An 11,522-nucleotide genomic window follows, 5' to 3' on the forward strand; every position below is an offset into this window, starting at 1 on the left:
TTTTCACACATCCACAGCTGTCACAACGTGCTCACAGAACACATCATATAAAACATTAACAGAGATACAGCGATAACAATCCAACAAATCTGACCATAAGTACATACAGTATAAGGTTGAGTTGGTCTGCTTTATGAAGAATTTTCTTGTTATCTATAAATTGTTTTGAACAGCGCTAAACCAAAATAAATTGTGGGAGTGGTTGAAAGGTTTTTGAGATTGTTCAGTAGTATGATCGTGATCCATTCATCTGGATTGGACTAGCCAGCCAGAGCATCCATAAAATTGCATGTTATTTTCCCTCCTGTTTCTTGAAACTCTTCAAAATACTATATTCAGGGTTATATAGTGTTCACAGAGCAAAACTATACAATCATTCAACAGGACAATGTGGGATGGGCTCTTATTAGATAAGCACAGCTCATATTAGATAAACTCTGGAATTGGCTTTTAGTGGAAATTAAACCAAAAGCTTTTTGTCCCTAATCCGTCCCTATGGTTTCACTGCTGCCTCTAGTGGCTGCAATGAGGAGGTCTTAGTAAATTACTGTTCAGAAAAATGACTAGATACAGTGAGGTTAAAATAACAAAAAAAAGTATTTGGCCAAAATCCAATAGGAAGTCTATGGGAAGCTGGCCAAATACTTTTTTGCCCCGCTGTATATACTGCATGCTTTAAATGTTGTTTTCCGCATGCAAGTTGTGTCACTGACACAGTCAGAGTAGACATGTGATACTTGAAAAGTACTGCTTTTCAAATTGTATACATATCCATCCATCCATTTTCTTGACCGCTTATTCCTCACAAGGGTCGCGGGGGGTGCTGGCGCCTATCTCAGCTGGGTCTGGGCAGTAGGCGGGGGACACCCTGGACTTGTTGCCAGCCAATCGCAGGGCACACAGAGACAAACAACCATCCACACTCACAAGCACACCTCGGGACAATTCGTAGCGGCCAATTAACCTGCCATGCATGTCTTTGGAATGTGGGAGGAGACCGGAGTACCCGGAAAAGACCCACGCGGGCACGGGGAGAACATGCAAACTCCACCCAGGAAGGCCGGAGCCTGGACTCAAACCGGAGTCCTCAGAACTGGGAGGCGGACGTGCTAACCAGTCTTCCACTGTGCCGCCATAAATTGTATACATATTTGTTTTGAAATAAAAAGAAAGAGACATTTACGTTTTTCTTAAGACGATTTTATCAACAAATCAACACTTTCACTGCAAGTTACCACTTTTAGAAATCTTACCAATTGCAGCCAAATATTGGTTGTCAACACCTGGTTCTTCTCATCCTGTGAGTAAAAAAAATAAAATTATTTTACTTCATTTGCAGGCACTAAAAAATCTTCGGAGTTTAAGACGTATAATTAATTGTGCTGAGATGTCGTTTGACATATCACCAAAATCCTAATACGACTTTGTATTTTCTCAGCGTACTCTGCTCTATATGTTTTGTTCACACTAGGTGTCCTTTTTTTTAATGAAGTAATAATAATAATAATAATAATAATAATAATAATAATAATAATAATAATAATGAAGTAACACACCACATCCATGATCTGGCTGATGATGATGCCCACTTCAACATTGAGAGTCTGAGAGTCATTGGCGACTGGTCTCTCCAGTGCAGTGTAGTCATGCAACAGGTCGTCCAACAGTCTGCGCTCATTCGGACTTTGAATCGAGACTATGAAACAAACAAATATAAATAAAGGATTCTAAAAGTTGTAAGAAAAACTTTTAGAAGTTGATGTCATATTAAATATTTAAACTCTGACCTGTTTATGTCACACTTGTTTTTAATGTTACAAATTCCATTCCTCTCATGCACGATTAAGATTTTTTTGGCACCATAAATTATGTTAATTGATGACCATTACCCGCCTGCTGTATGAAATGTTAAGGTTTTAATCATCTGTCTTCTCTTTGGTACATCCTTAATCATGAAAGTTTTGGGCCATTCCTAGCAATAACAAATGTCAGTTACTTACAAGTTATCTAGGTAGTACTGTATGTACATTCTAGGGATGGGCAAGTACTGACACTAGGTATCGGTGCAGATACCAGCCTCGTTTTAAGGTATCAGTGCTCATGACAATGGCCCATACCAACATCGGCTTCCGTCTTGTGGCTGTTTTAAAAACTAGAATTTTGAATAATAGAAAATTTCCATTTTCAAGGGAAATGCTATATTGGGGTATACTGTATAGGTCTTTCTTTAAAATTATCTGTCATTGTTTTTTGGGGGGGAATGTTGTGTACGAAAAGACTGGTATTAGTTTTTGGTATCGTGACTACTCAAGAGTTGATTACACACACTGGTATCGGTCTAGAAAAAAGTGGTATTGAAAATCTTTAGTACTGGTACATTCACTAACACGCTTTATCAAAAAAGTACACTGGTACAATCTTGAGAATGAGAATCATGAAATTTCCAAATCTCTTACACACACCATCTTGAAACATTATCTACGTCCTGAATTGTGTTTGTAATATTTTGTCCTCTTATATAATATCAGAACCTCACCCAAGCATGTGTTGCAGACATGCAGTGCAATTTTACATCACAGCAAATTGCAACTCCATTGCTTTTCTTATAAAACTGAGCACTATGATTTTATTTGATTTATATACCAGACCGGTTCATAGAATGTGATAGAACTTTTGGATTGTTTGAGTTTAAAAATCTATCTGTATTGATCGCTGGAGTTATGCATGAACTTTTGGAGCCGTGAAAGTTCTGTAAACAAGTACTCGTTCAGTGCACATAAGTACTGCGCAATCTGGACCAGTGTTTCACAGAAATCATTGAGGCAACTTGCCAAGATATCGATTTTTCATGACAAAACAAACAAACTAAATCAAATGGATACGCAGGTTAATAAATGCATCTTTTGTAATCCAGTGGGTTGGATTGGTATATATATAGATGAAAAAACATATGTTACTTGTGTAATTTTGTGTTGCTAGCTCACAACACACTGTAATGTCCCACGGCACACTGACTGAGGACTGATTTCAGTCACAAAAAGTTATGTATTTACAAATCTATTTAATACAACATGAATGGCACCAGCAAATTCAAACAAGAAGAATACTGGAAAGGTTATGGACCAGAGTGACTGACAAAAAGTGACCAAAGTGATCTACTTCTAAGTGAATTAGTGATGTCGATTTGTTAAATGATCATATTGTCCGCTTACCTTGGACTGTGCATGCACACACTAGCAGAACAAGCAGAACATTATGTGGAGCCATGGTGGTTGGGAACAGGAAATGGTGGGGAACTGTGGACCTCAGTGGGGTGTCTTGTTTATGAGTGCGGGAGCGTGCCTGCGTATCTTTGTAGACAGACTCCTCCCATGTTACAAATGAGAACATACAAGCTTGAAAATGTAAGAAAAAGGTTATTGAGTGCACAAATGAATAGCCTTCATTTATTGTTTTGGGGGAAGTTTCGAGAGGTCATTATAAAAAATGTTATTATGCAAGTATTTTTGCAGCATATTGTGCAATAGTATGTCGGCAGCTGGAGTCTGTCTAACTTGAAGCCAACACATATGAAAAACAGATGTGGACATTATCTTCCCACAAGTGTTGCAGTTTTTACATTATTTGTATTTGTATTATTAACTAAATGTACAGTTGCAATTCCAAAGTCAATGTTTTTTGCCCTGTCACAAATCTGTGTTATGCCCATCCAGCATATTCTAAAATATATTGATAAATTATTTTTTCACCTTCCACATATTGGTCAAGCCCCACTTTAGCCCCGGGAGATAATAATAATAATAATAATGAGAATAATAATAATAATAATAATAATAATAATAATAATAATAATAATAATAATACATTTCTAAAAAAAATCCTGCAGATATCCCTATTTTTCTTCTTCTTTATACTGTTCGACTTCCAGATTTCTCTTATGTCAATAAGGGTGCCGTCAGAGTACAGTGACACCGTACAATCAAACATTAAAGTCAAGGTTGGTTAAAAACAAAGACAAAACAAAACAAAAATACTCACGACAACAATGACCAACAACAAGATTTGGGGCAGTATGATATGAAAGTGGGAACAAATAGATTTTAAGCTTGGCTGTAATGACAGAAATAGAGTCCGTTTTTCCAATCAATTGCGCGTAATAAAAATAAAACAATAGGGAGCCACGTTAATATCGGTGGTCGATAATGATCGGCAATTATCGACCAATTTTATATCATATAGATAAAACAGATAAAGAAATTGGCTGAAAATGATCGGCAATTATCGACCAATTTGACGTCCTACAGGATGTTCACTACTTTTCATAGTGCATTGTGAGTAATTTTGAGTGCCCTACATTTTCACTCTTGCCTGGACATTTGGACACCCCTACAAAATGGCGTGACCGCTCAGTAGGGCACTATATAGGGAATAGGGAGTGCACATTTGGACACAGCCCATGTGGGCTTTCTTTACTGTGTCTGCCCAAAATGTTACCCTCTCAGTTTTTTGTTGCATCTTGTTGCATTGTGTGCGACCTTATGCAGCACAATGTGTATGCATCCTTGTTAACGTATAATCCGACAAGGACATGAGAAACCACTGTGTTATGACTCAATCAAAATATATTGATAAATTATATCAATAATTGAAAATATTAAACCTATCTTAATCATTTAAGTTTTGCCTATTACAAGAATTTGGTCTGCATCATATTCGATTTTAATTGCTGTTCATAATATGGCTGTGTGATGATATGCGGTATTAGTGAATATAACATTGAAAATAAGAAACAGTCACATGCAATATAAATTTTTTTTTTATCTTAAAAAACTTTGACTAAAAAAGAAATGGGTACGCTAATGTAACAATATTTTAATTGAATTTGTCATGTCCTTTTTGCATTGTTGTACACATCAGCCTTGGACCTACAATCGGCTCAAGGATGGATGGCTGCTGTAGGATGGAGGGAAGCAACTATGGCGCTCACAAGGGTGACTGCTGTCTTGCAAGTTGTGAAGATATAAACTGATATAAGCTGTACTTTTTAGTAAATTAATGACCTTCCCACTCTCAATGCCGTGTAATGTGTTATTATCCACAACAGAACAGAACGCCTTTTAACAGTTAGAAACTTTGTCACTACTAGCTTTGCGTCGCTTGAGGGACGCAGCCCAAAGAAGCGTCTCATCTAAAATAATGTTGCCATATATTTGTGTTTATTTGTACGCTTATTTATTCATCAGACCAAATTATAGCCAAAGATCGAATGCCCACTGAAACTAAATGAATGGGGTGGGGTGGGGAGGGTTGGTGGTGTGACGTCACACATCAGCTGCATGCTGATTGGTAGATAGGGGCGGGGCTAAGAAGTAAACAGGAAGTTAAGGACTCATGACAAAAAAAAGCAAGTTTTGTCAACTTTTAACACAACGGGAGGTTTCATTTTGCATTTTGTCTTTATTGCTGTTTGGAGCTACGTAGTCCGACACCGCACCGAACATGCAGACGATACGGAAACGTCGGGACAACGTTTTAACGTTTCGAACAAACACACAAAATAGGTTGGTTTGATTGAAGCGTTTTATTAAGATAGCTTAATACCAGCTTTAGTAACGTATCTTATTGTATTCGCTTGGGGTCTAAGAGAGCACAGTTTGTTGTTTGCTTTTAAGTCAGTAAACTGTTATGCTGCTGAGCTGCTCTCTGCGAAAACGGTTCGTTACGTGCATCAAGGTATCGCCGTGTCTGCTTCATTCATTTCTTGTACAGTTCTGCTGAAAGTCTGTGCATTTCAGATTCTTATTTGTATCCATATTTGTTGATTATTAATAAAAGTATTGTCCTTACTATACAAACACAAACATGGAGGCTGACTACTGTATGAGTCTGTACCAGATATCTTGGTATCGACAGCAGTCAAATTTCTTCAACATGAGTGTATTAACCAGGTTTTGTACAATTAGATGATGGACCTAATAGCGTTCGGTTTGTGACTGCTCTCAGCTGGTTGTGTTCCTTTTGCAGGAGCACTTAATGCAGATTATTTATTTATGTTCGTTGTCAAATATTGTATTTTTGTTTTAACTGTAAAGACACACAATGACAAATTAAACAACATTATAGTGATCGATAGCTACACGAAGGTCCTTTGGTAGACACAAACGTCATTTTAATGTGAATATATATAATTTTAGGAAAATATTAAACCTATCTTAATCATTTAAGTTTTGCCTATTACAAGAATTTGGTCTGCATCATATTCGATTTTAATTGCTGTTCATAATATGGCTGTGTGATGATATGCGGTATTAGTGAATATAACATTGAAAATAAGAAACAGTCACATGCAATATAAATTTTTTTTTTATCTTAAAAAACTTTGACTAAAAAAGAAATGGGTACGCTAATGTAACAATATTTTAATTGAATTTGTCATGTCCTTTTTGCATTGTTGTACACATCAGCCTTGGACCTACGGCGAAACAGATTTTTTTTTAATGTTATTCCAAGTTTGTGCATCATTTAAAATGTTAATTTACTTTTAATGTACCTGGTTGTTACAATTAAATTACAAGTAATTTCACATACACAAAAAGAGAATAATGCCAATCATTCTTTTAGAGACTGCAAACATTGGATGGGGTCAAACTGACCTCAAAGATAAGGTTAAACATTGAGCCCTATTTCGTCCCCTCCCGACCGCCAGGTGGAGGTGCTGTAACCTTATCACGACAGCGTCATCGAGTAAGAATAACAAAATATGCTTGTCACAAGTTCAGGCCGACGTAGTCCCGTATATATTACCCCGCCTACTGCCCGAAGATGGCTCGGATAGGCTCCAGCATCCCCACGACCCTTGTGAGGAGTAAGCTGTTAAGAAAATGGATGGATGGTTTTTAATCTCAACGGGATCAACCTGGTTAAATAAAGGTTAAATGAAAAAAAAAGTCTAGTCTCAAAATAGTCAGTTGCATTGTGTTTTGTTAGCTAAACACAAAACAATGTGAATCAACTGCATATATTTTTGTTTACCAGATTGACACAAAAACGAAAATATGAAGTACTACCACACACTTTTTTTTTTTTTTTTTTAAATGTGAATTGCATTTGTAGTGTTGACGATCCATTATCCATCTATTTTGTGAACCGCAAATCCTCACAAGGGCTGCGGACAACGATATAAAAATAAAATAATAATAATAAAAACTATGTGCTGAAATGTGTTTACTTGGATTTGTCTGTTTCAGCAGCAAACTCAGTTCAAAGCAGAACATGCCACGGAAGAAAAGGAAAGACTTCCATTTAGATTTGTGGTTCTGCCTGACCCTGCAGAACTGGATTCTTGATTTTGGACGGCCTATTGTCATGGTAAGCAAGTCAATATGTTGCCCAGATTCACATTTGCTGTACAGTAATGTGGAATTGACCCATGAAGCAATGACCACTATCAGTTTCTTGGTGTACTGAACATAGATCGTGCTTCCGCTTGAGTGGTTTCCCCTGAACAAACCAAGCGCCGGAGACTATTTCCACATGGCCTACAATGTCCTAACACCTTTCCTCATGCTTCGGGTAAGTGGGAACACATTGTCAGTACGCATCTGTCTTCAGATAGCCAAGGACACGGCAATAAAAGTCAATAAATGTTGAATGAGGCGAGAAATGATTTGAAATGAACTCCCAGAGCAACTGGATGAGATTTTGAGGCAAATTTTGTCTATCCGTTGTCACTTTTCCTGTTAGTTGATTGAGCGCAGTCCAAGGGCGCTTCCTCGCTCCGCAGTCTACCTCTGCATCATCACTTTTGTCATGGGAGCCAGCATCCACCTGGTTGGAGACTCCATCAACCACAGACTCATTCTAAGTGGCTACAAGCTCCATCTGTCAGTCAGAGAGAACCCCATCATCAAAGACCTCAAACCCGCCTCACTGGTAAGACTCGAATTAAGTCTGGGTCGCAAAAGTACCAGTTACAGTATGTAAAAACAATTTTCAGGGGATACTATTGGACACCGTTTATACAGCATTGAAATAAATGTTAAAATTTGCATTATTTGCTTTTGGGTGTGATTGCCTAATGTTATGTGAAAACAAAGATTGCAGTATAGCAGCAGAATAGCCCGTTTTTGGACCACGTGTATTATTGTGAGCTAATATTTGGCAAGAGTTTTGCGACATTACATAATGAAGCTTGAAGAGATTTTATTTTTATCATGCGTTTGACTGGCTGAGTCAAATGTTTAATTTGGATTTTGTATTCCAATCCATTGTTCAAAGATGGTAAGCTCAGGGCCTCAGGCTTTTTCCTTTTTGTTACACTTTTCTATTTATCTTTGACATCCAAAGTACTCATACACCCTTATGAATATTATGATTAATTTATAATGTTTTCTTACATCATTAGAGCCACATTCTATTGACAACAGGAAAAATGCAGTAGGTGTCACTGTTGCTCAAGAGAAAACGATGGTGTGTTGGCTTGTAGTCATTAAAAACAACAACGAAGGTAATTTGAGATTAATGTGTTTTAATGATTAATTTGGGATTGCTTGTTTATTTATTTACAGATTGAATCCTTTGAGCTGCTGTATTTTTATGATGAACAATTGGGGCACTTAATGTGGTAAGTTGTCACCATAATCATTGGGAATGAATGTATTACTGCATTCCTCATGTGTGTTTTGACACATTCTGTAGTCATATAAAACTAAAGTCTTGATACAGTCAGTCTTAGAAAGAAAGAAAGAAAGAAAGAAAGAAAGAAAGAGAAAAATCTGCACTAAAAATCACTGGTAATGTAAAGAGAAGAATATGTGACAGATCCATGTCTTGCACTGAGTGAATTAGATTTCTGTGAAGATTTCATTTCTGTACATTAATGTAATTTTAGAATACAGTACTACAGTATGTTTGTGATGATACATGATGAAAAGTAAAAATAAATAAATAAATACATAAAAATGGATGCATAGTATACTGTAATATATGCAGCATTTGGCATAATTATTCCCCATAAAGCGGAAATAATGAATGTAACTCAACCAGTGCAGTTCATAAGAAGCCATCTGTGTTTTATTTTTTATTTTTTTAGGTATATTCCCTTCTTCATCATTCTCTTCATCTACTTCACTGGATGTTTCACAGAGTCTACAAAGCAGAAGAAAATTCCACGCACAGGCCAGCTGTTACTTGTACCCAGCGCACTTTATTACTGGTCAGTTCATGTTCTTCAAAAGAAGATTTTTATTTTTTAATGTTTTAACTTTTCACTGTTACACGAAGTCTACATTTGGGAACATTCTCCCATTTCTTACGCTATATAAATGTGGTGAGCTTTTACTACACATTACTTAGTGTGATATATATTTTTTTAATCTTACAAGAAAAAAAAAAAGACTTAATAAAAACTACTCTATATGGACTAGCCATGTTTATTTACAATTGGTTTCTTGCCATGTGTGGCTGGGTGCTTCTCTTTTTATGCTCCTGACAGGAATGCTGATTTCAAAAAGGTTAATCTTGTTCCGCTTTTAATTTTTATACACTCATGTCTACTTTCCTTATAGTAAAACCAGTTTGACTTGACATTAAGAGTTAATAGTAGTAATAACTAGTTTTAATATAACGAGGTGAAGGTATATTTTCTTTCTTTCTTTTGTTTCCATTGTTGTGTTGGCCCTGGAGACGACGTGTCTTGAGTTCCTTATGGGCGAACTGGCCCCGAGTAGGAGAAACAACCTCCATATTAATACTATACATTTTAATAGGCCCCATTGTCTTTCTTGCACAGTCAGACATATATTCTTGGCAAGGACAACTTTATCACTTCCACCAATGACAAACAGTTTTTCAGGGCAAACTCCAGGGTCAAACGTATTTGGAACATAATTGAATGTTAAATGAGAGCATTTGCATTGTATTAACACAAGGCAGCTTCCTGCTAGTTTGCACTGTAATTTCAATTATTAAGCATCTGCATGCCTGTTTGTTGTCCAGTCTCTTGTTCTTTTCATTTTACAGTTGTGTCGTGGCCTGAGTTGCTTTTTTGTTTCATTTACACCGCAGGTACTTGGTCACAGAAGGACAAATCACTGAACTCTTTCTCCTCACCTTCTTTGCAATGGTGGCCATGGTGATTCATCAAAGGCATCATGGCCTGAGCCCAGACAGCAACGGTCTTTTCTTGTTCCATAGTTTTAGTATTACTGTTCTGCTAGTGGCACTCTGGGTTGTCTATCTATGGAACGACCCGGTATTACGCAACAAGTACCCTGGTTTAGTGTATGTTCCCGAACCCTGGTCTTACTACATGTTACATATAAAGAAAGATCACTGAATCAGAACTCTTCAGGTTTTTAACTTTGTTACTTCACATGTTTACATCAGGCACCTTGTTAGACGGCTAAGGGGTCCTTCTGTGCGCTATTTTTTGTCAGGCAGGTTCTTGAACAGCTGAGGGGTGTTAAAAAGGGTATATTGTCTCTGAGAATAAGTATTCCCAGCAGTTACAACCATGTGGCAACTTTAGTGAGGAAAACAGAATGTCAAGTGGAAAATAGTGCTGACAAAATGTAATTTAGCATGCTGGAAGTGTGGTTAAAAATAATGTTGATAGATTGACGATTACAATTTTGTTCGGGGTGAAATATTGACAGAATGACGATGGCGCAAATGTGTCCCGACTATTGACAATTGCCGAATTACGGAAGCTCAAAATTCATTGACGCGCTCACTTCTGTAAATTCTGTTTTACAATGAGTTATAGCTATTATGTTTTTCTCGTTGCTGAATTATTTGACAGCATTGCTCGGATTACGTTTTCGACAGCACTCCGTTAAGGCCACCAGTGTATTCAACACCCACTGTCCTGGCTGCTCACTGCAGTCATGACATTAGTAATAATAATGATTAAAAAAAGAATAGATTGTATAAAATCAGTGCTTTTTGTGTGTTAATATAAAGAACTTGCCTCTTCTCCCACACACACACACGGTAATCCTGTTACATTTGCCACTCTGTATTTACTGCATTTGTTGGTTTTACAGTACAGTATTTAACTTACTCATATATGCTGGGTCTGGCAGTTCACAGAATTTATCTGAGTGACTTTACATTCAGACTGAGAGCATTTCATACAGACGCCTTAACTTGTACCGGTTTTAATTTTTACGTCATTTAAAATACGTTGAAACTAAGTTTTTACTGACATGTATGTCATTTTAATTTTGCTGCAACTGTAACTTCTGTCACCTCTTGTACAGGACTCCCTTGGAAAAAAAGGTTTTTAATCTCAGTGGGACATTTCTGTTTAAATAAAGGTCCATAAAAACAAAAAAGTGCAGAGCGCGAGGTCTGCAGCACCTCTCTTACATAAACATGAAATGACTGGCTTATTCTTTTTTTAATTGCCATCTCGGGATTCAAGAGGTAGAGGTGGGTTGGTAGACAAGGTGTTATATCACTCTCTGCACATCGAGCTTTTTTGGCCTGTGGGACCAAGAAGCAGCTGATGGGTAATCGAG

General features: G+C 37.1%; 1 protein-coding gene across 7 annotated transcripts; it reads left to right on the forward strand.

Annotated features, from left to right (window-relative positions):
- The first annotated feature begins 5,370 nt into the window (after positions 1 to 5,370).
- cln6a (CLN6 transmembrane ER protein a) lies at positions 5,371 to 11,328 on the forward strand. Of its 7 annotated transcripts, none has more exons than XM_077518979.1 (7): positions 5,371 to 5,561; positions 7,251 to 7,368; positions 7,474 to 7,572; positions 7,744 to 7,932; positions 8,568 to 8,623; positions 9,092 to 9,214; positions 10,066 to 11,326. In XM_077518979.1, the coding sequence occupies exons 1-7, from the start codon at positions 5,500 to 5,502 to the stop codon at positions 10,334 to 10,336; spliced, it is 918 nt and encodes a 305-aa protein (XP_077375105.1). In that variant the 5' UTR covers positions 5,371 to 5,499; the 3' UTR covers positions 10,337 to 11,326. The 7 variants fall into 7 exon arrangements, with proteins under 7 accessions (XP_077375105.1, XP_077375104.1, XP_077375109.1 ...); XM_077518978.1 differs by having other exon boundaries at positions 7,248 to 7,368; positions 10,066 to 11,322; XM_077518983.1 differs by lacking the exon at positions 5,371 to 5,561 and adding an exon at positions 5,619 to 5,733 and having other exon boundaries at positions 7,248 to 7,368; positions 10,066 to 11,325.
- The last annotated feature ends 194 nt before the right edge of the window (positions 11,329 to 11,522 follow it).

The sequence above is a fragment of the Festucalex cinctus genome, chromosome 4, assembly GCF_051991245.1.
Source record: "Festucalex cinctus isolate MCC-2025b chromosome 4, RoL_Fcin_1.0, whole genome shotgun sequence".
In the NCBI taxonomy this organism is placed as follows: domain Eukaryota; kingdom Metazoa; phylum Chordata; class Actinopteri; order Syngnathiformes; family Syngnathidae; genus Festucalex; species Festucalex cinctus.